Source organism: Schistocerca piceifrons, chromosome 6, assembly GCF_021461385.2.
Source record: "Schistocerca piceifrons isolate TAMUIC-IGC-003096 chromosome 6, iqSchPice1.1, whole genome shotgun sequence".
Lineage (NCBI taxonomy): Eukaryota > Metazoa > Arthropoda > Insecta > Orthoptera > Acrididae > Schistocerca > Schistocerca piceifrons.
In genome coordinates this window covers 20,697,448-20,723,257 of record NC_060143.1, presented here as the reverse complement: position 1 = coordinate 20,723,257, position 25,810 = coordinate 20,697,448, and the positions used below count along the sequence as shown (strand labels likewise).

At 37.6% G+C, this 25,810-nt stretch overlaps 1 protein-coding gene across 1 annotated transcript in view; it reads left to right on the top strand.

Moving 5' to 3' along the window:
* Nucleotides 1-25,810, top strand: part of LOC124802835 (1-phosphatidylinositol 4,5-bisphosphate phosphodiesterase classes I and II) — a 390,603-nt gene that overhangs the window by 202,725 nt on the left and 162,068 nt on the right. The window contains exon 11 of the mRNA XM_047263846.1: nucleotides 16,780-16,944. Within this exon, the coding sequence (XP_047119802.1) occupies nucleotides 16,780-16,944 (165 nt within the window). The remainder of the gene's footprint in view (nucleotides 1-16,779; nucleotides 16,945-25,810) is intronic.

The window sequence follows — 25,810 nt, the reverse complement described above, 5'->3', positions numbered from 1 at the left end:
TCAGAATAATGTATATCGAAAACTGTAGCATACACTTCATTGAAAACCTTCATGTAACTTTTACGACCTGTAATAGGCTTTTGACATTGTGGAGATACTTGCGGATGGTGTGATTGTACTGCATTACATATCAACTGCACCAGTGACAAAATGTTTAAGTAGGCAAAATGTTTAAGTAGGAGCTTGTTATGAACTTCCTGTATATATGAATATGTGTGCATCAGACAAGGGGTTAGGAGGTGTTATTTATCCCGAAATAATGAGTACCTCTGCAGAACATTGTTTTGATCGGGGAGTTTAACATTTTATCATGCATGATGTATTCTGTGGTTTGGATAGATTCTCAGAGATTACAGTCACCAAAACAAAATAAATCAGACTTTAACTAGAATGGTAATTATCATGAACTCTTTCTTTGTTGTGAATAAAAATCATCAACTGCTCTTGTGCTCTTTTTGAGGAATAATACTACTAAGTGTATGCAAGCATTTTAAGCAAGAAGGAAGTTCAAAATAATAATTAAAAACTATAAGGTACTCTTCTATTTTGTGTGGCTCTGAATGGGTTGCTAAAATAATCATTGTCACATCTAGGAATGTGATTAGGCTCTGTTTGACAATTTGATCACTACATGATTAAGTTTCTTCATCATTTTTTTTATTTTCTTTGTTTCATATTTCCACATTGTCACAAATCGGTCTCCATTCGACCTACTTCTCTCAGCAGACGTCTTCCAACTATGTGCTAAGTAAAATTCAGTAAGAGCAAAGATACAATAAGTTACAGTCAGTTTTTTTTAGATGCAAGGAGTTTAATACACACGGTCCTGTCACATTAATGTGACCAATGCCTTGTTCGATGCCAGTGCAGTAACCACTCACAGATGGCAAGTGCGGCACTAGCAGTGGACAGAATATAAAGTGTATTGGGGGGGGGACTGATTTATCTGACATCCAAAACAACATAATTATTAGCTTTCGGGCAGGGGTGGAAGCATTTCTGAAATGGCTTTTAAACTGTTCAATGCCGCCGTGGTTAAAGTATACTGTGCATGGCACAAAGGCTCTCTCCAAAACCAATGCTGGGGCAACTGTGGTGCACCACGGGCCATAGATGATACGGGTGAATGGCGGAGGTGGGCATGTGTACTGATGAATAGGTATGCAACTGTTGAGTGACTGACTGTCCAGATGAGCCAACGGGCTACCAACAGTGTCTCCTCAATGACCATTCAGCAAATGTTGCTGCCTAGTTCATGCATCCATGCTGGCTGCTGTTTATTGGCAATGAAGGAGGGAATTTGCACACTGGTACCACCAATGGACATCCACTCTGTGATGACAGGTGTCCTTTTCAGATGATGTTTTATGCTCTATCGGTCAAATGACTGTTGATGTGTATTGCGTGAAACGTTCGAAAGCAATCACCTTCCAACAATCGTTGGAAGGTTTATGCTCTAGAGAATGTTGTTATGGCTTTCCCTAGGTGATCTTATCAGTCTGGAGGGCATGATGGCTCAACACAATTATGTGTCTATCCTAGAGATCCATGCTCACCCCTGCATAGAGTTTGTTTTTACTTGCCATAATGGCATCTACTTGCAGGGCAGTACAATGTGCCACACAGCTCGCAGTGTACTTGTGTTGTTCAAAGAGCACCAGTATGAGTTTTCAGTACCCCCCCCCCCCCTCCCTGGCCACCAGCTCCCCAGATTTAAGCCCAATGAAGAGTCTGTGGACCGCCTCGATCAACTGTTTGCGTCATGGATCCTCAACCAAGAAACCTAGTGCAGTTGGTCACTCACAGGAGTCAAAATAGCTCCACATTCCTGTTGGTACCGCCCAGAACCTCATTAACTCTCTTCCTGCATGCTTTGCAGTGGTCCATAGTGCATAAGGTGGTTATTCAGGCTTTGGACAGGTAATCACATTAATGTGACTGGACATGTATAATTAAATTCTTCTCCTTCCATATGTTTTCAGAGTAAATTATACAAATAGCAATAATGACAATAATTTTAAAATATAATTACAGCTTCAAATTTAATTTGAAATAAATCTTGCATCAATTATGTGTATTAGTCCTGTTTATGAAAAAATATGAGAATGAATTATGTTTTTAGATTTATGATTTGTATTCCGTTCGATCGTGTCATGAATTTAATGCAAGTATTGTATTCTACAGTACTTGGCACAGATAGGGGCACTGATCAGCTCCATTATGTAATAAAAAAAATTTATCTTACATAACGTATTAAACAAGAAGAAAGCATATCCAAGAAAGTATCTGCAGGGGTTATCCAAAAAGTGATTTCCTGTTTGGCCATTAAGAAAGACAACTATCATTGAACTACTTTGTAACATATTTTCTATTAAAATTGAGACACTTGTCATACTAAGGGCTCACATTCTTTATTTATGTGTCATAAAACTCGCTCATTTTGGAAATAGAGCCATTGTCTAACAATGGAACAAGTCCTTCTGAGTTGTGAAAATGTTTATTTTACTTAAATTACATCAGATGTAAGAAAGTGTAGGAAACAGCTGGCACAAGATCAGTAATATAAGATGAGTGGTGAAAAACTTCCTGACACAACTTTTGCAGGAATTGTTTTGTGTGCTGAGCACTATGTAAGTAAACATTGTTATGATCCAGCTTAACACCGGTAGTGATGATAGTGTGCCCCTTGGTCTGACTGACTCATCATAATTTCCACATTGTTCCATGTAATAGTTGTAATTGACTCACAGAATAGAAAAGGGAATACATTCAAAATCCTGATTTTTATGGAGACAGTAAAAACTATTTCCTCCCATATGGTGCACTTAATCAAAAACCTCCCACTTAGGTATTTGTAACATGAGTCCTCATACATTCATTTAGAGATTTAAAGAAATTGTATGGCATAAATTATCCCAGCAAATAAACTTCAAGTGTGCTGAATAAGTTTCTTTTCCTACCAAAATTGTGGGGGAAAAAATATCATGTAGATACACAAAATATTAAAACACAAACATGGTTGGACCATTATTATTTAATATACATTAGACAGTCAAATATACACATACACTCTCATTAAATAGGTGTTTATACAAAGTCACATACTTGTAGTAATCAGTGGTTGTCTTTATTGAATATTGCTTCAACAGTAGACCATGTTCATCCCTCTGAAAAAATTTACAAAAAACAACAAAACTGTTGTTCTGTCTGGCAGAAGACCTCCACCAATTATCTGACTCCTCCATCTATAAACTCTGCCAGAGTGATCCCATCCCAGAAGTTCAACAGAAACTCCAATCCTTGCTTAAAGCTTTAGGCCCTTCCTAGAACATCTCCCCTGAATCCATTTCCCTCCTCATCCCTATGACATCCCACACACTCACCTTCTATATGCTCCCCAAAATCCACAAATCCAACAATCCTGGACGACCCATTGTGGTTGGTTATTGTGGCCACACTGAAAGAATATCAGCACTCATTGACCAACACTTCCAACCAATTGCCCGTAATCTAGCCTCTCACGCCAAAGACACCAACCACTTCCTTCACTGACCCTCCACCAACCCCAACTATTTACTTCCTGGATTCCTACTGGTCACTGTTGATGCCACCTCCCTCTATGCCAACATCCCTCATCCCCATGGTCTTACCACTATTGAGCACTTCCTTTCTCAATGTCCTTCAGACTCCAAACCAACTACCTCGTTCCTCATACACCTTACTAACATTATCCTTACCCACAACTACTTCTCATTTGAAGGGAAGGTATATAAATAAATCTGCGGCTCAGCCATGGGCACCTGCATGGCACCCTCCCATGCCACCGTTTTTGTGGTCCATGTTGAGAAGATCTTCCTAGTCTCCCAAAACACCAAACCCCTAATCTGGTTCAGGTTCATTGATGAAATCTTAATGGTCTGGACTCGAAGCCAAGACGCCTACCCTCATTCCATCACAATCTTAATGATACTTACGTGAATATCTGAAAGAACAGACACTGTTGACAATCCACAGCTGTATGAAATAGTTCAAAATTTAGTTGCTGGCTGTGAATTCCTGGACATCAGCTGTATTAGGTATAAACCTGGTACCCAATAATGACGTATGAAAATTTGTGCCAGACCGAGACCCAAACTTGGATTTTCCCCTCATCGTGAGCCGTTGCCTTAACCACTTTACTACCTGTGCACATTTCCTGGACCAGGCCAAACTTGCATATATCACACTGTTACATCTTTATATCATAGTCCATATATTACATTGGGTCAGTCCATGATGACGGAAATGATTAATGTGACTGCACATGATAAGCAGGAAATCTGGGTTTGGGTCTCGGTTCAGCACAAATTTTTATATGTCACTGTTAGGTAGTAGATCTATACTTAATACAGCTAATGTCAAGGAATGAACAGAAAGCAACTAAATTTTGTAGTATTTTGCACAGCTTTGCATAGTCAACAATGTCTGCTCTTTCAGACACAAATGTAAGTATTACAAGCCTAGGCAGGTAAATGTCAATAACAACATTGGTCTCAATTCCTTGTTGTCTCATTCTTTCTGTTGTGAGAATCCAAGTACTGTTGCAAGCAGTATTTGATGAATTTAATGAACCATGATATAAGGACAGTGTGACTTATGAAAGTTTGGGTCAGCCCAGGGAGCATGTACAGTTAGTTGAAGTGGTTAAGGTGACCACTCAAAGATAAGCAGGAAATATGAGTTTGAGTCCCAGTCCAACACAAATTTTCATATGTCACTAGTGTGTAATAGATCTGTACCTAACAAAGCTGATGTCAAGGAATTCTCAATCAGTGAATAAATTTTGAATCTTAACGATGACAGATTCTAACAAAACATTCCCATAATTGTGACATTTTCCCCTTGTGTTATTTGGAGATTTTCCCAATACTGTAAAGTTTGTAAGCCTAATGACTGCCCTGTATGAAACTGCATGGAGGATAATGTAGGTTTTATGACAGTCTCCTTTCTATGTGTACTATTCTTTAATCAAAACACTGAAATGAAAATGCATTTTGTTTTGCATCTGCACATAATGATCGATACTGGGCAACATCAGATCTTTTAATGAACCCAAATAAATATATCTTTTTGTCTGTTTTTAAGCTTGTCATCATACAAGGCTCTTACAGTACCTTGTTTTTCTTCCTTTGGAAACTTTTCCACATATATTTCTCTGTTGGGAACAAATATGTTTCTTTCTTTGCCAACTCTTTGTAGTAGCTGTTTGTTTTCATCTTTTTATCTCTCGTATTTTTTTATCATGTTATAAATAGTTTTGATAATCTGTGTCCCTGGCAGTATGGTGTATGTGACTGTCATTCATTACTAAGTCAACTTTATAATCTCTTAAAGGACTGACTGGAATCAATATCCTACTGGCTATGGGATCAGAAAGAGATAAGTGAAGATCCACATTGATAAAGTTTATCTGTTCAGAAATTAGTAAATCGAGATTACTGGTATCTGCATGGCATGAATTTTTGCCACTGCTACCCATGATTCAACCATATTTTGCTTGTGTTCAGCATGGTGGTATTGTATTTTTGCAAGGAAAATTCAAGATTTAATTGCTGAACTGGCTGAATGTATCTAAGATGGCTTCAGGTGGCTGGACTATCACTATTTAATTTTTAGAAGTTGACTGCTGCCACTAACTCCAGTGACTGGAAATTTGTGATTGAAATGCACCTAAAACGTGATGGACTGTGAGAAACAGTTGCTGGCACTGATGAAGATCCAAAGAGTATACAGAAAGAATCATCCAAAATATGCTTAATTATAAATTTATCTGTATATCAAAAACTTCTTGAAGCAACAACTGCTAATGAAGCATGTCAAAATTTACAATCTGCGTTCAAAGGTAATTGTTTCTCTAGTTATGTTGAGCAGCTAAATGCTTGATGAATGTACAGTTGTCTTCTGAGAAAAATATGGAAGAGCATTAGTCAGCAGATTTGGAGCATTGGTGGGAAAATAGACAATGACTTGGTAACGGTGAACATGCTACGTGGACTTCCAGCAGATTTTCAACCCTTGATTATGGTGATTGAGAGTTCTACTTCCCTTATTACTTACAATTTAGTGGGTCAGCAGTTAATACAAGAATCAATGAAATGTTACCTTGCTTTAGAAACTACAGATTCAGCAGTGGCAGCAAGTAACCAGAACAATAAACAGTAGACGTCTCTGGTATTGGGTGCCGCAGAGATGAATGCCTGACAGAGAAGATGCACATAGATGACCGTTAGCTGGCACAATGGCCACACTGTGCTGTGCTCATACAATCAGAATGCCACTGTCCTGCCACATGAATACGATGGCCAGTAGTGTTCCACATGGCTGGTATATTGGTGGCCAACCTGCAGACAGGTGGTCAGTTCAGTGCTTGCATGTGATATTTTCAGGTCTATCTTTGCTGTTCTAGGACTTCTGTATAATAACTGCCTTGCTTGTTATCTAGTTACTCTCTTTGGTCACTCCTTAAGTTTGTCTCTCCTCTGCTCTGGGCCTTGTCATCACTGTTTCGGGAAAGGCTTCACTTAGATCCTCATCGTTGTCCTGGTTGTTTCTCCTTGTCCTGGTCTGTTGTTTTGTCTGCAATTTGTTGTTGCATTACACTCATCTATCATTATTTTGGGTTACTCTTCCACAGGCAGCTCTCCCACCTGACAGCTTCCTCCATTTCTCTATTTCTTCCAAAGCTCTGACATGCGTACCAATATCTGGCTGCACGCAGATATAGCAAGTCGAACATCAGTTGCAATGCATGAAATTTCTAATTGTTTAAATGTTATAACTATTAGAAAATTGTTCATAATCTGAGTGAGTGCAGACTATGAAGAAGCCAATTAAATCTTTAAATTCAACAGATACCATGAAAAATGAAAAGCAATTATGGCTGTAACTGCAACTTTGTATTATAGTGGTGGCTGATTTGTAAGTTCTGGATTTATGCAGTACACGATGTATAAAAAAGACACACTGAATAATTTTGAACTGACTTCAGTTTCAAAATTTGTAGTTGCAGATAACTGGAATCTGGAGGCAACTGCAGATGCCATTGTATGTTTTGAAGTTACATGTAATAACAAGAATAAGCAGGTAACTATTAATGATGCTGCCTGTATTTCCAAGCCTTGGATACAACTGCTGTGAGTTAGTAAAATGGCAAAATGAAGATTATTCGTATTTTTTGGTGATTTACGGTGTGGTATATACAAGAAAAATTACGTGATCACTGCTACTTGGCTTGTTATTGTTGTGATCTTTGATGCAGCTCTCCATGCTACTCTATCCTGTGTGAGCCTCTTCATCTCTGAATAACTACTGCAATGTACATCCTTCTGAATCTGCTGACTGTATTCATCTCTTGGTCTCCCTCTATGATTTTTACCCCACGCACTTCCCTCCAGTGCTAAATTGATGATCTCTTGGTGTCTCAGGGTGTCTCCTATCAATCGATCCCTTCTTTTGGTCAAGTTGTGCTACAAATTTCTTGTTGCCCCAATTCTATTTGTTACCTCCTCATTAGCTATGTGACCGACCCACCTAATCTTCAGCCTGCTTCTGTATCACCACATTTCAAAAGCTTCTATTCTTCTCTTGTCTAAACAGCTTATCATCCATGTTTGACTTCCATATGTGGCTACACACCGTATAAATTCAGAAAAGACTTCATAATATGTACTCAATGATAACAAATTACTACAATTGATGATAACAAATTTCTCTTCTTCCGAAATGCTTTTCTTGCCATTGCCAGTCTACATTTTATATCCTCACTACTTCAGCCATCATCCTTTCTTTTGCTGCAAAACTCTTATACTACTTTTAGCTTCTTGTTTCCTAATCTAATTCCCTAAGGATCATCTGATTTGATTTGACTGCATTCTGTTACCCTTGTTTTTCTTTTTTTTTTATGTTCATCTTCTGCCCTTCTTTCAAGACACTGTCTTCCAAGGCCTTTGCTGTGACTGACAGAATTACAGTGTCATTGACAAACCTCAATGTTTATATTTCTTCTTCCTGAACTTTGATTTCTACTCCAAAATTTCTTTCATTTCCTTTATGGATTGCTCAGTGTACTCCACCTACTCAAGTAAGCGGCATATATCGATTGAATGAAGTCAGTCATCATGCAGATGCTATACAGGGTGAAGTGAAATTCATGCACTCGGGATTCGCGGCGTGACTCCTCACATGCCAGCAATAAAAAAATTTTGTCCATTGAGTACATCTGGCAGAAAAAAGACGTTAAAGAGTGACAATCTGGCAACACTGTAACCACATGTATTGTAACTACCTCTGTCAGGAGATATTAGTTTTGGTGTACAGTTGGTGCAGTAGTTAGAGTTTTGGGTTAGCATGCAGGAGGTTGATGGTTCGATCCTGGGTTGAGGCATATGTTTTTTATTTGGTAAATGTAGTCCAGGTGGTACAATATTTGGCATCTTAATCATCAACAGTGATTGCAGCTGGCCCTATAGAAAACATTTGCACTTACGTACTACAATCGTAGAAATGGAAGATTGGTCAACTTTGAAAGAAGCCCTTTGCACATCACGAGTATGAATTTATTCACACCTCTTCATCTACTAGATGTGAAACCTGTTTTCTTTGTACCCTCCTCCAGTGGTGCCATAGATTAGTATCAACTATTATTCTTGCCTCGATCAGGACCACTACATTTTCTTAGGGCTGTATGTTACCAGTACAACAAGCAATGTGGTTTGCAAATAATGTCCAAACTCGGTTACTATTTGCATGTGTTATCACCATGGTCCCACTAATTATGCCATTCAGCATTCAGTTTGGTAACCACATGCTGTTTAGTATGTATCTCAATTCACTATTGTTGTTGATGTTATTATTGTTATTATTATTCTATCAATGGGAAAGTGGAAACGTCATGTCTGTTACTATTAGGGAAACAGTGTAATTCAAAACCAAAATATTTCACAATTAGCAGTGTCGGGATGAATCACGCAGAACAGTATCTGTCAGAGGGGTAATGCGCTTTAGGCAGAACCATGTGCAGGACTGATGGTGTGTTTATACTGTATGTGCTGTCCACCAGACAGAGACTAGTTGTGAGCGGAGTAACATGCCCAAGACAGACTTAAATGTACATGCGTACATGTATCAAATTTTCTCGTTGTAAACCTCTAAACCAGTGTGGAAGATGTATGGCATACACAAACAATGAATATGTAGATATGCTTCTGATTGTTAGTGCATCTGATAACTGGGCTGCTGTTGCCGCTCATGAATATGCTCCTAGATATCCTTGTCAACGCCATCTAGATAAAAATGTGTTTGTTGTCTGGAGCTATGCCTTCCATCACTGCGTAACAGAGGTTTTCTACAGATTTGCCATACTCCAGCTGCTGAGGAAGCTATTCTGAAGGTCACACACCAAGTACCTCAGCGAAGTACACATAGCATAGCAAGGCAGCTGCATGTCTCGTAACGCACATTCGTTAACATGCTGCACAAGCATGGGCTGCAACCCTGTCATTATGCTTTCACGCAACACCTGCATCCTGCAGATCGCCATCAGCGGATGCAATTCTGTGAATGGTTCCAACAACAACAGGTAGCCAACATAATATGGTTGGATGAAGCAGCATTCACTCATGAGGGTGTCCTTAATATGCACAATCCCCACCATTGGTGTGAGGTTAACCCACATGTCACCTGCTCCTATGGATATCAAGGTCACATTGGTATCAGTGTCTGGGCTGGATTATTGAGTGACAGGTGTTTAGGCCCCTACATGTTGCTTGACCAGTTGACTGCACAAAGGTATAATGCATTTCACTCCAACTATCTGCCTGATGCACTAGAAGATGTTCCACTACATGTTTGGCAGAGGATATGGTTCCAACAGGATGGTGCACCTCCACACTCTGGAATTAATGGCTCAAATGTGGAGATCCAGTTGTATGGTCATCGTGTTCACCTGACCTAAATCCCCTGGATTTCTTTCTGTGGGGTCACCTGAAGGAGCACACGTACTCTACTCCGCTGACAAATGTGCAAGAATTGGTAGTGCATGTCCATGTTGCTCTTGTTACTGTGGATGCAGCTTTGCTGCAAAGGGTCCAGAGCTGTATGATCCAGCGTGTTGCGCTATGTTTGGACGTGCAGGGAAGTCGCTTTGTTCTGAGGACAATGTATTCTGTTGCGAAAGTCATACGGTCATTAATATGGACATTATTACTGTCACTGGTTGCTAATGTGTGACATCTGAGTGGTCTTATTACATGTAGTATAAATGGCAAGTAGGTGTTGTCTTATTGTACTGTGCTATCATTTTTAGCATCTCGAAATTGATACTGTTTTTGTAGTTATTCTGTCCTATGACAGGTCATCTGTTTCAACTGTCTATTTATTATTTGCCTAACCATGTATTTGTTATGTTCAGCATTACAAAATGTTGTAAATTTAGGATACACGTGACCTAAAAAACGGTGTATATTACAGTATGAAATGTCAGAATGAAATTAGCAAATAAAAAGAATGCACCCCAACCCAGAATCGAACCCTCGGCCTCCAGCATGCTAACCCAAAACTCTGTCCACTGCATCAACTGTACTAATATGTGCTGACAGAGGTAGTTATCATATATGTGGTTAAAGTGTTGCAGCTGTGGAGACAGCATAATGAATATTTATCTGATTGATGATAATTTTAAAGTATACTTCCCAATTGATCCAAATTCACCACAGACAGTTGTGAAGATCTGCGATGTGAATTTCATCGAAAATTTGAAATGCATCTGTGGATAAAGCATAGTGAGTATTAATCTGATTGACGATAATGGAAAGGGCAATGCTCAGCTGGAGGCAGTACATACCATCATTGAAAAAGCAGCAGGATCAACACAACCTCCTGATATTGAAAGAAATTCAGTTTTTTGTGAATTGATGTAAAGTCACACTGAGCAGAAGTGAATTGCACTGTAGATAGGGAAACTGACCAGTGGAATACAAGATCTATGTGGTCAGAATTTAGAAAATCTTCATGTCAAAGAAAACTGAACCCTAAATATGTCAACAATGATTTTGCTTGTTTCACTAGTGTTTCTGTGCCGAATTCTTATAAAGAAGCAAAAGGCTAGAACTGTAGCCCTTAGGTTTCTTGTTAGCATTCAGTTTTTAATTGATGAAGCTTAAGCTTCAGTCGATGATACACTACTGGTATGTCAAAGTCTTGTAGTACATATGTGCTCTAAGGTCATTAGATGATGGGATAATCCCAAAACACATCATGACAAGAAGCAGTAAAGTACTTAAAAAACCAGTGAATATTTTTGAGCAATCTTATAGCCTTTTTAAATTCTATTTCATAATTACAGTAATAAGACTGTGTTCCTCTTTAAGGATTTTCAATCCAGTTTAGAAAGGCAATTAATTAAAAATGGGTATTTAAGGCAAAGAAACATCAGATGATGAAACTGAATGTTATATAAAGCTCCCACTTTGTTGCAAAAGGTTATTCCCATTTACCATGAGAAGACTTTGGTGAAACATTCTCACCTGTTGTTCGTAATTCTTTGCTTAGTACCATGTTAACTTTAGCAGCAATTTATGGTCTAAAACAGGCAACATACATTTGGTATCAGAATTCGGATGTAACATTATGTAAAATGAACCTAAACAAGTCAGAACATGATCAGTATGTTTATTACAGAATTGAGAAGCAAAACATATTCATTCTGGATGTTTATGTAAATGTCTTAATAATCTTCTTGAATAGAAATAATAGGTTGAAGTAAGAACTGAAGAAAGACCTAAGAAATCAATTCAAGTAGAGAGATTTGGCGAACTCAGTTGGTGTCGTGGCATGGGAATAAAATAATGCAAAAAGCGAGGGAAATTAGAATCAGTTGAAGCAAATAAGCTGGAAACACACTCAAGAAATGTGATGTTCAAGATTTTAATCCAACAGAACATGCAGTGATATCTGGTTTGAAGGTACAAAAATGTGCAGAAAAAACTTGTGTTACATCACATTTCTTATGATCAAACTGTTGGGTGAATCCTATATTTGGCTCAAGACACAAGTCCGTATATAATGTATGCTGAGAGGGTTGTAAGAAGATTCAATTCCATTTATTGTAAAATCCGCTAGAGGGGGAAGGGGTGGGGGCAGTAAAATGTCTTATGTGATGCATCAAGGGTGTCAATGTAGAACCAACTTTCCTAAAAAGTGGAACAACTGAAACTGAAGGCTTCCATGATGCCGATTATGCATCAGATCTCAATCAATAGTGACAAACAGCTGGCCATGTTTTTAAGTTTGCCAAGACACCAATTTCATGAGATTCAAAATGGCAAAAAATAGTTGTTCTATCAACTAAAGAAGCCAAATACTTGGCCCTATCAACAGCAGTATGTTCTGTGATAATGGAGGTGCTTTTGCACTGTGTCACAATGGTGTGTATCATGCTCTAACAAAACACATTGCCATGAGGCATCACTGTATTTGTAAGATAATTATTGCAGGAAAGTTTAGCATCAAGTTGGTCAATACTAACAAGCAGCAAATTGAGTTTTTAATGAGCGCACTGCCAAACAGTCTGCATCAGTGGTGCTCCCAAGCTGTGGGACTTTCAGAGTTAATGAATTAATGTCTAATAATAAAAGTCGTGTTCAGATCAGCAAAGTTTTTCCTTTGCTGGGTGTTACGGTACTGGTTGTTATTATGTTTGATCTCTTTCATATTTATTAAGGAATTAATAGTTTGATAATCTGTCTTCCTGGCAATATGATGTATGTGAGTTTAATTCATTATCAAGTCAACTTTATGATCTCTTCTAGGACTGATTGGAGCAACATCCAATATTTTCTTACATTCAAGTATACAACTGTCATCTTAGCTAGGGCAAATAGAGCTTTAGAAAAACAAATACATCACCTTCATGTCTTCCTTTCCTATAAATGTTCGTATTTGTTAGCTTTACAAGTGCTGTCTGATTTTGACATGACATCACACAAAATTTAAAACCCCTAACATACACAACTACCTGCTAATAATGTTGTACTGCACAGCAACAAAAATAATACACAACACAACAATGGCCCAGCCATGCATGAAAAGTCAAGGCTAATGCTGTGTTGAATGTAAAAATGGACATATTCCTAGAATATCTCTGTTCTTCCACTCATATTTTCACATCATCACCAGTGGGGTGACATGTTGTATTGGAAAAATCACCCTTTTTCTGTTCATTACATAGAGCTGGCATCAGGGAAGTAATGACTATCTCAGTTTAATTTGACAAATTTCAGAATATGTCCCTTGTTCTCCTAACTGATTCAGTTTAATTTTTCATTTCTGAACAGTAATTCACTGACTGTTCTAGAACTGTGAACACATTAATTTCTGTGCCACCACTGTCTGCTTGAATTTGGTCTTGGGCTGAGATTCTTTGTGATGCCAGTGTATCAACTTTGCTTTTGTTTATAGTATAAAATGAGTAACTTGTATTGCATCAGCTGTAACAACATTGTTGAAGAACTCATTGCTGTCATCATGATGCTGCTGCTGTAGAAACTTCAATACTGCTCCTGTGTGAATGGTTTTGTGTCCGGGTTTCATGTTATTTAGCAATCTGGCACACATTTTATGGAACAAAAAATGTTTCATGACAGTTTTGTTGTATAAGAATTAAGATATTTCTGTGAAATGGCCACTGAGTTATGTGATGGAATCCATAGTGAGCTGCCACACCTCCTTCACAAAGTGATTGTTTGTGTGATGTCCATTCATTATGCTCTTTACATTGCCATTTTGATGAACTGAAAATGGCTTGCACCAACAACACACCATCTATTTGTTTGTGATGTCATTGTCATAAATAGGACTGATGAGGTTTTCAGATTGACATTGTTTTCTGTAAAACCAAGAACTGTATCACAGTCATAATCTTGCAACTGATGATAGATGTAATCACACGTGTTGTGTGTAGTTGTCATTGATCTCTTCTGTTGCTCATTATTTTAACTCATGAGTGCTCTACCAACTGAGCTACCCAAGCATGACTTACTACCCATCCTAACAGCATAAAGGCCCTGGGTTCAAGTCCTGATCCAGCACACAATTTTAATCTGCCAATCAGTTTCATATCAGCACACACACTCTGCTGCAGAGCGAAAATTCATTGTGGAAAGAATCCCAAATCCCCCCCTCCCCAGGCTGTGGCTAAACTTCGTCTCCACAATATACTTTCTTCTAGGAATGTTAGTCCCCTAAGTTTCACAAGAGCAATTCTGTGAAGTTTAGAAGGTAGGGGATAAGGTGCTGGCAGAAGTAATGCTGTGAGGACGATCCATGAGTTTTGCTCAGGTAACTCAGTCAGTAAAGCACTTCCCCATAGAGATGAAGGTCTCAGATTGGAGTCTCAGTTCGCCACATGATTTTAATCTGCCAGGATGTTTCAAGTATCATTTAATGTTCCTTTATATTTTCTGGACAATTATATTATGTTCTGTGACTTGCGTGTATTATTGAGTCACAGACCATTTAGCAATGCTAATATTAATGGTTCCAGGTAAAGTGATAAAGTTTTATGTTTAGTAATGACCACTTCTTGCACAGTTCCCTGGTCACAAAATTACAAATGACTACAATTGAGGAGCAATTGTTGAAGAACTGCATGTTTCATCTTCCCTACCATTTCAGTCAGTCCCTTATATGGCTCCTTATGAGGCTGCTCTGTGTGCTTCACCTTTTTTGAGTCAATGACATTCTCAAACATGGAAGAAAGTGTCCTTGAATCTTGAATAGAAGTCATTCATGAAAGTGATTTCATAATTTGTCAAAGAGGCTGTCTGTTAGTAGATGTACAGAGCCATGAGTACCACATTTTTAATAGAGTATACACCTAAATTATATGGAGGATCTCACACCTATTTTAGTGAGCAGTTAAATCAACACAGCATGCTTTTAACAGTTTTATATTAGGTCAAGACTTAAAAGTGCTCAGAAAGAGTTTTTAACCAGAAATAGCTGCTGATTATTGTAATTTTTCTATTAGGTGAACAGTCAATCACATGCACATGTGTTTTCTTTCATTTTTGTCTTATTTTTCTTACTACTTGCATTTAAAACTCTTTAGTTTTTCATAAGAACATGTGTGCCCTGGGGAAAAGATGAAGGAAGAAGGGTGGACATGTACACTTGTAGAGCTGTCCAAAATAATTTAATTTTTTTAAAATTCCCTTCATTTAAGATAAATATTGGTAGTAAATTTCAGTGTAAAATCCTGCCAAAATACATCAGTTATGTTCATCTCAAATTATGCAGTGCCTAATGACTCCATCTTCATGACTCTAAAACAGAATCATCATTTGATTGATGGTCTATATCTCTTCTTGAACATCATTGTCACACAGTGTTTTCCATATCTCACAGATCTGTTAACAACCTTGCTGAAGATATGGATGAAGTGTATCCTTGATGAATCATTTGTAGCTGAGTTTTTTAATTATGTACCTAAACCTACTTTTTTCTGTTAGTTCTAACAGTATTTGTTGAAAAGCTAGAATTAGTCAAATGTTGCCTCTGTTCCTAGCGTCCTCCTCCATCATCATATCACCACTATCTGCAATTCTTCTTTCCTGATAAGTGTTGTTTTCGATTAATAGGATATATTTTCTGTGTAAACTTTAACTTTAATTTTTTGTGTGTTCCATTTTGTTTCTGGTTTTTTGTTTGTACGATTTTTTTGAATTGCATGTCATTTGTTTTGTTACCAGAATCAAACTTAAAATATTTTACAGAGCGTTTTCATAGTTCTAACTGCCACCATTTACCACACCATTGTGTAAAAAGACTGGAATGGAAGTAGTATTACAAGAATGATGGAGATATGCACAAATTTTTTATTCTGTTGCATTTTCCCAGGATTCCGTTTACTGACAAGAAAGTTATAATGGAAATTTCTGAAGGCTTTTGAAAAAGAAAATGAAATGTCGTAAGTATTAGGTTCCGACAACATTCATAAAAATACGCAACTCATTAGAATGAGTAGCTGCACAGAATAGAGTGACATACCACATGCCAGTTTTTCACTCACCATTCTAAAACCAAAACTGTATACATCAAATCTGTTATAAAATGGAGTTTGTTAGCCCTCATTTTCCACTTTTAGTGTAGCCTAGAAATATTTTAGCCTAGCTTGAAGAGTACTTCCAACTTCTAGAACTAATTAAAAGTACTGGCCATTGAAACATGGTTGAGAAATGCAGTTGCTTGCTTGTGCCATTGAACAGTCCACCTGGGATGTACACTGTATATTACAAAAGAAAGAAAGAAAAAAGAAAGAAAAACAAGTATTCAGCTTCTTAGGTTGACACATTTGAGGGTATGAAAAATTAGTTGTGTACTGTAGAACATTTAAGTTTCTCTCTCTGCACTCAGCGTATTGCTTGCTCTTTCCAACCATGCTTTGTGACGCAGGTGCATTTGAATGTGAAAGTTTAAACAGTATGCACAATAATTTTAGTTCACTGATTTTTAATTACATATTTTAATATAAAAAATAAGAGTTAGTGACTTTTGACAACTATATTAACAACTAAAAAAATGAGGTGACTCAATTGTCTGTGTTAGGTGGGTCTTACCTTTACATCACTTTTACTTCAGGAAATTTCACATATCTGTAAATGTTTAATTTATCTTTCAAAAAAGATATATAATAAATGAATTCATAATATGTGCAGTAATGAAACATTAATTCTTTCCACACAGGAAGTTATAGAAGCCATTGCGGAATCAGCTTTTAAGACTTCAGATTACCCTGTGATTCTGTCATTTGAGAATCATTGTAATCCTAGACAACAAGCAAAAATTGCCCAGTATTGCAGGGAAATCTTTGGTGAAAATCTCTTGGATGCGCCGTTGGAATCTCACAAGGTACTTGGTTATTTGAATCACCAATCAGTGTTCTGTTGTTGCTCTGAAGGTCTGCAGAACCTTATGAAGCGCAATTCATAGCTTAGCATTTTGGTAATAAAAATAATTTATGTATCTGACATTGCAGAGCAAAAAAATAATATTTTGTTGTATAGGTCCTTTAAAAAAACCTGTTGGTAAAAAGTGCAGTAAAATGGTAAAGGGTAAGTCATCAAAATATTTTTAGAAGTAGTTTCTCTCAGTGGTGGATACAGATATCTTGAGCTGCCTTTACTTTTACCGTAATAAAAAATAATCAAGTCATATGCAAAGTTTAAGAAAGACTTTGAGACAAAGTTCTTTGTGATGGACAGCTTCATAAATAGTTTAGACGCTGTTTACTTACTGTTTTGAAATCTGCTATCTGAGAGAGCAGGGCATTCAGACTCGTAAAAACACAAATATGATAAAATATCTACTGAAGGAGCTCTAGATTTTGTTCTCCCAATCTTCAAATTGTAACTGTTTATTTGTAGTTGACAACCAGGAAGCTGGAAAAAGGGAAATAAATATCTGATTTACAGTGTTTGATTTTAATCATTCTAGTCATATTTTGTATACTCTATACTGTTCTCAGCTTCTCTGAGGTTCTTTGTCCTCCTTTTTGCCCAGATATCAAACTGACTCCTGCACCTAAGGGATCAGATCTTTCAGTGTCTTTGGAGTATCTAGGTAAGAGGCAGATCTTGCCTCTTATAATTCTTTAAGGTGTATATTTCCCAATGCATAGTGATTGAGTTCTACCGTATTTACTTGAATCTAAGCCGCACTCGAATCTAAGCCGCACCTGAGACTGGAAATCAAGGAGAAAAAATTTTCCCAAATATAAGCTACACCTGAAATTTGAGAATCAAAATTCAAGGGGAGATAAAAGTTTTAGACCGCACCTCCAAATCAAAACAAAGTTGGTCCATTGTAACATGAGACACAGTTTAGGTCGAATGGATGAAGATATAGCTACAGTAGTTCTGTTTGAGTCGTAAGCTTAGCAGTTAAGCTTTACCAGGTAGCCATTGCTATGCGTCAGGCACTCTGTCTGTATTTATACGGGTACCCTTCCTTTTTCACGTGCTTCATCTGGCTTGAATCGATTTCTTATTTTGCTTTGATCTGATAAGTGCCGTTCTCTTTGTTATAAGTGGTTACGTCACTCTAAGATGAAAATGCAGTATTGTACTGTGTCATGCATTGTTTGTCGCATTCTGATAATGAGTGTTTACGACCTGTTGCCACTCATGGCATTGCTTGCTTTTGTGCGCGCTACTGCTGCTTACAATAAAAAAAAGAGAGGAATTGTCTCATTAGTGAAACAATGGCAAGAGACTGCTATTTGTTGTTACTTACACTGCTGCTTTCTTTGATAATGATAAGCAAGAACCAAATAATAGACTGCATATGATAGAAGATGTTCTGAACGAGAGTTTAGCGAAAATTTTTCTCTATTTGAAAATCTTTCCAGACGCCTCTTTAGTACATTACATTCTGCACAGAAATTAGAGTCATCTTAGATTTAAAAATCTAGTCAGTTGCCTTGCTTCATTTCTGACTTTATCACCATTCAGCATTAGAATAATATGAATATAAACATGACATAATATGTATATTCTTCCGTGTTTGCTGTTGTCTCACTCTAGTTTCATAGTTTATTAGGCAGACAGGATTTAAATGAGATAGCAGCAAACACGAAAGAATACATGGCATAATGTTTACATTCGTATTATTCTTATGGTGAAGAGAATACTGCATGTGATTCACGATTCATGAAAGTTCCTTTTAGCAACCACCTCTTATCTCAGGTAGGAAAAAAATTAGAAAGTAGAGTTGCCCACATTGACATACATAACAAACAGACTTGCCAGTTGGATTTTCGTAGTAGATTTTTTGTGATGACTTCAAATGCAGAGTGTGTTGTTGTTATCTTCAGTTCGTAGACTGGTTTGATGCAGCTCTCCACGCTTTTCTATCCTGTGCAATGTAGAGTAGCAACACTTATAAAATAAGCATGAAAATAACTTAGAAATTAAAAACTGAAATTTAAAACAAAATTTTATTAGGTTTGTAATACATCTTATACAAAAGGTTTAAAATATCAGTCATGATTCTGAATCACTATCACTCAATTCTTTGTTGCTCATTTCTTCATACACATTATCGTCCTCTGTACCATCTAGTGCAATGGATATCAAACATTTTTTAAATGCTTGTTGCACAGTCTGATTTCAAACACACTTCCGTGCATCATAAATCCGTTATCACACTTGCGACAAACTTGCACGTTTTACACGTCCTGTTGGTGTTAGTTGTCTGTCGCTTTTTGAAAGCCAGTCTGTGTACATACATTTAAGTTTGACCTTAAATGGTTTATTCAAACAGATGTCAAGTGTAGAATTGATGTCATCCCGCCTGGAATTACTGCCAAGTCCGTTTTGGTTTCCTCTAATTTTCGTTTTACTGCAGGTGTTGTACAGCCTGCATACGCATCTAGTACCAACAGAGTGTGTAAACTAAGCATCGCAGCGGGACGACGATTCCACACACGCCTAATCCATTCCAGCACCATTTTGTCCGAAAACCACCCAGTTTCATTTGCTCGTACAATTACAGCTTTTGGAAACACTTCTGATTTTGGTAAAGTCTTTCGCTCGAAAACTATGAACGGCGGCAATTTATGTCCATCTGCTGTGCAAGCAAGCATGACAGACATCTTTTGTTTTTCACCCCCTCATGTAAGAACACTTATGTCTTTCTTTCCTTTGGTGTCAACCGTATAATTTGATGGTTCTCCTATCTGACCAAGAAGGTACTGCTTTCCTGTGCGCCGCCTATTTATGAAGTGCTGAAATTCCACAAGTTTTTCTTCATAATTTTTCGGCAACTTCTGTACAACTGAAGTTTGCCTCCAAAGTGAAAAACCCCAGCACTTCATAAACAGATCAATCCAGCTGCGACTAGCCATAAAATTTACGATTTTTTGCTCTCTAACAATTTCATGTGCCTTAATTTTTAAAATTTCCACATTCACAGGCAGGAATTTCTGATGTTGTTCCTTAACAATTTCATTTAAAATCACTTCTAATGCATGATATCAGCCACATTATGGCCTAGTGCATTATATCAGCCACACTTTGACACACTAAATGCTTTCCTGCTACTTGAACATTCAAATAATTTGTCTCTCTGTAGTCGCCATTGCCTGATGTTGCTGTCATCAATCCCGTATCGCAGACCTGCAGCACGATTATAACTTTGTTCAGCAAAATAAATAACTCCCCTTGTGTGGCAAGGTTGTTGTGTGAACAAGGTTGAATTTGGTACTATAATGAAAGCACTTCATTGTGGTTTACAAACACCAACAAGCACTTCACAAAATTCCACGAAGCAACAGGTGCCACTACGTGAAATCTTAATGAGCCTCAGTGTGTCAACTTGTGCAACAATCCTAAAGCCTTGTGCATTGTTGGTATTTTTGTGTAAAGAAATTTATTTTTCTTGCTACGAATATTTGAAAGGCTGCTACATTCAAAGATGAACAAAATGGAATTTCTATTTACTTCGTTTTATAATGTATGAAAATGCAGTGATTGAAACTTGGGGTGGAGAAAAGAGCTCGTCCTCTACTTCTCTTTTTTTTTTTTTTTTTTTTTTTTTTTTTTTTTTTTCTCATCATTAATTTATTTACTGACACAGAGGTTTTGGCACCAGTATTTATTTTTGTGCTTGCAAAGCAAGCCTGTGTAGCGCTACATGTATTCGACGGCAGAAGTTAGTTGTGGCAGCACATACCAACATTTTTCAGAACTTCTTCTTACTTTGCACTCGATTCTAAGCCGCAGGTGGTTTTTTGGATTACAAAAACCAGAAAAAAGTGTGGCTTAGGTTCGAGTAAATATGGTATTTCCATTCTGTGTACCAGTTATCACACAACAGTGGTTCCTTCTGTTACGGCATCCATGTAATTTTTTGTTTGCTAAGCAGTCACCAATGTGAATGCCATACAATACGTGTAGAGGACAATGTGGCTGCATTGCTTTCCAGGACAAGATCCAAGTGTTAGTCATTTGCCATTATCTTCCTCTGACCTGTTGCAAAGTGTAAAATGTGCTTATGTATTGTGTGGTATGACTACACATAATGCTTGTATTGTGTAATGTTATCTTTTTAATGTGAATCTTCATGTTCTCGCGACATACTACTTGATCCATAAAATTGTGGGAATTAAGCTATAACTTTGTCTTCTGCTGATAGACCACTCAGCCATATTTAGTGTGTCCGTAAAAACTGACAGGAAAATGCGCCCGTCTACCTTATATACTGGTAGGAAATTCATAGTGGAAGATACACCACATAGTAGAGGTAAACAGTACTGTGATGCCCCCAGTGAAGGATGTTGTGTGTCAAATTCTAGTTGACAGGGGATCAGTACTTTTCTCTGTGAGACTTAAATGTTGTCTGTGCCAGACTCCATAGTTTATAAAGACTAAATCTTCATGATTAAGTAAATCACTCGTCAAACATACTGCAATGGTTTGCTTACTTGATGTCAGCAAGAGAGCAATCTCTAAATTTGAAAAATGGTTAACATGGCATCGCTTGCTGTGTCTGTATTGATAGCTGTGCAATGCTCTACGTTGGGTGGCACAATGGTTGGTATATATAGAAGGTGGCAATTTCAATTACTGAAACTAGCTGCGTATATGTTTTGTATTTGCAGTACAGGCAAATAAATCTTTTCAGGTAAGATTCTTGCATTTTTCATACTGCGTTGGCTTCCTTGAGAACCAAATCTGGACATTCTAACAGCCCTCGGAACTCAGCCATGACAGACTTATCAGGCTGTAGCAGGCAGGTATAGCATTGATGTTCAATCCATCATTCTTCAACTGTACGCAGAGTACGTCTGATGTTTGACAATCCATACTGACAGGGAATCTAGTATATGGCTGTCTCCTCTAGACCCAAGTTATCCTTCACAGAGCCAACAAGCAAGACTATCTTTGGTGTCAGTAGAAAAATAACCTTGACTTTATGTTTAGAGAGAATATGATGTATCTAATTCAGAAGACAGATTCCTCCATCGTGGATAACCATTATCATCATAATTTTTACTTTTTTTTTTTTTTTTCAACTTCTCACTGTAGGTGGTCTTTATCAGCAATCATATGTGCCCTGTGTACAGGTGTGTTGATAATACCATTCATCTATGCAGATGGCTGTCTGCTCACAAGCACAGAGTGGTTTGTATCAGCTCTGGCACTGTGTCCCAGGCTGCTGCTGGTTTTATGTGATTCAAAAAATCCTAGAAGAGGAAACATCAGTCCATTTCCAGCTCCTTGGTCAATGGGATGTTCCCAACCACATACATCCAAAAGATGACAAACTGAAAGCTTTCTGGTATCTTCTGTTCAAAATTTTGCATGAAGAAGTTTGTCACCAAGGGTGACATAGGTCTTCCCATGGCAACCCCATGAACTTATTCATAAAAGGTCTATTTAATAAAAAAAAAATAAGTCAAGGAGAGTACATGCTGAAACAAGGTCAGAAAAAGCATCTTTGTGTTTTCACAGCTTAATGTATGATCCAATAAATTGAGAGTGTGCAACTGCATAAACCCTCTTTTGTCTCCTTATACAATGTCTGTTCAAAAAATTCTGGAACATTCGTAATTTTGTGCCAATGGTGTGTTGGAGTGAAATGCAGTTAGCATCCCTGCACATGCCTACATTTTATGTGTAACTGCCAGAAGTTTCATTGTCATATGTCTGTTAGTTATTGTTAAGTACTGTGTTGAGTTGCACACCTTGCAAATTTCGAGATGGCAGAGTTAGAGGAGCAATGCATCTGCATTAAATTTTGCATTACATAGATATCCCAAATGATGCAGGAAGCCTGTGATGATGAGTGTTTTAGCCATACTCAGTGCTACGAATGGTTCACACAGTTTAAAAATAGCCTCATTCACAATGCTCTTTGATGTCTAACGATGATGGTCATGTCAGGAATGTCAACGACATTGTGCTTACCAATTGAAGACTGACTGTCCGAGAGATTTCAGAAAAATGTAACATTTCAGTTTGATCATCTCATGAGATCCTGATAAAGCATCTTGAAATGCATCGTGTTGCCACCAAGTTTATCCCACAGCTTATGAGTCAAGACCAGAAAGACCTTCGCCTTGCAGTCTGTGAAGAGCTTTTGAAGCATGCAAATGATAACAAGATGTTCCTTAAGAGAATCATAACTAGTGATGAGAAATGGGTCTACGTTTATGATGTTGAGACCAAGGTTCAGTCTTCACAGTGGGTCAGGAAAGGTTCTCCAAGACTAAAAAAATCACGTCGGGTCAGGTCAAATGCCAAAGCCATGCTGATAGTTTTCTTTGACTTTGAAAGATTAGTTCAATAAGTTCATCATGAATTCATGCCACTGGGACAAACTGTTAATTGATGGTACTGTCAGGACATGTTGTGATGACTGCGAGGAAATATGAGAAGGAAATGGCTTGAAATGTGGCGAGACAATTTGTGGCTCTTGTATCACGATAATGCACCCACACATGCATCCCTGCTGGTGCATGACTACTGCACAAAACACAAAATCACTGTGCTGCCTCATTCCCTGTACTCTCAATATCTGGCCCCTGTGGATTTTTTTTTCTTTTTCTTTTTTTTTTTTTTTTTAATTTCCAAAGTCATAAACCCCATTGAAAAGATGAAGATTTGCAACGGTAGATGAGATAAAAGAAAATTTGCAGACAGTGCTTCATGTGATCCAGCAGAAAGCGTACTGAGACTGCTTTTGGAAGTGGAAACATTGTTGGGAGTAGCATATCAATTGTGGAAGAGAGTATTTCAAAGGAGACCATGCACAAAAAGTAAAAGGTAAGTGTAGAAAAATTTTGTGAACTAAGTTCTGGAATTTTCTGAACAGACTTCATGTATCAACCATATACCTTTTGGTCATCTTCAGAGTGAGCCAACAGACTGAAGCTACAGCACTCACTCCATCCTATTAAACCCATGGACTGTAGCACTGTGTGTGCTGCTGCAGATACACTAACACGAGGAGTGTTGATAGGTGATGAAGAAGTATGCATAAATTGGAACTATGGCTATGCAGTGGATCCAGACTGGAATATCAGTGTCTCATTATGAGGTGCACTTTAGCAACATCTTTGCAAGCTTGTTAAAGAAAGCATTGGATTCCATGATTTACCCAAGCCGAAACCACTGTCTCTATTTATAAAATTCTTCATAAAATGAATTTCAACTTCTCGTTTCACCACTGAGTTCCAAAAAAGAAGAAGTACCTGCTAGAAGTTTGATGTTTTGATAATGTGTAATGTGTCTGACAACAGTGCAGTGCTGTGCCTCAGCCAGTTTATTGGGCTGTAGGTGTTGTGTATACTGTAAGGTGGGGTAATATTGGATGGAATTTTCATATTCTTTAAGGTCACTTCGTAAAGAACATTAAATTCTCATGACAAAAATTGTGAGATTTTTTAGATGACATTGGAGATTAATATGATCAAAGAACTTTAGTCAAAAATATTTTTAATTAGTCAGAATCTAACAAATAAAACTGTCCAACATTACCCCTTTGATGGAGTAATTTCGAACATTCATTGAATTTTCATGCAAAGGTCCATATTAACCTCTAATGGGGTAATTACAGACAGAGACAGTCTTTTTAAAAAATACACGTACTTAGAAACATGTTTTACATATTTAGAAAACATTTTTTACATATGGTTATGAAATATTCTACACATTTTCAGTAAACATTTGACACATATTTAGAAAACCTTTACAGACATATTTACAAAATAGTTCATTAATAAAGACAGCCTACTCATACAAAAAACCAATAATAATCTACAATATGTTCTCAGTGAAAGAAAACTTCCCCTTTTCTTCTCTTCCAGTCAGCAACACTCTTACAATGTGGCCTTTGTCTACAGTATCATCGTCTTCAATGGCAGGAAAAATAAACACAGATTTTCTGCCTTGATATGGATGCAGAAATCTGACTTCCACTTCTTTTGTGCCCACTTTTGTTGTGATTCCGACAAACTGCCTATTTCACTGTTTCCTCCCAGTCATGTGTGGATAATCCACAAGATTAAAGCTTCCACTTCCAGAACTGCTTCCTCTGCTCTGCTGCTTTTGCCACCAGTGGGTATTGCATCATTATTCACAAGCAATTCAGACAATGAGTCAGCATTATCTCTCTTTTTTATATCAATGCCTAAAATGGATTTTGGGGCAGCATCTAATTTTCACTTTCATTGGACACTTGTGTCATTCCATAGTGAATATTGTGAAGCAAATCTTCAAAGCTCGAAGACCAGGCTTCTAAAGAAATGTTTTGAGAATTATCTCCATCAGGCAATTTTTTGAGGTCTCTGTCAGGGTCAAGTGAAATTAATCCCATTGCATGGGATGCACTTCATATATTGTCTTCTTCAATTCCTTCAAAGGTGAGGGGGAAAGTATCTTATGATATTGGCCCACGGTAGCTTTCCTTCCATTGCATAAGCAATGCCCACCAACCAGCTTTTAAAGGTCTGAAGAAACCTACATATAATGGCTGTAAAATATGTGTACTGTTTAGAGGCACAGATCAAACCATCCCTTTTACTGCAGTTATAGTGGGTTCCTTTGGGACTTCCTTCTTCCCAGGTGTCCTGTAAATGCTTTGACTTTTAGACCACATGGGAGGTAATGGTTTTCCTTCCCCAGTGGGAGCCATCAGTACTGAAATACTACTCTTAGAAGAATCTAAGATCCTTTTAGGAAGTTTTGTTCCCTTCTAACTATCATATGCTTCC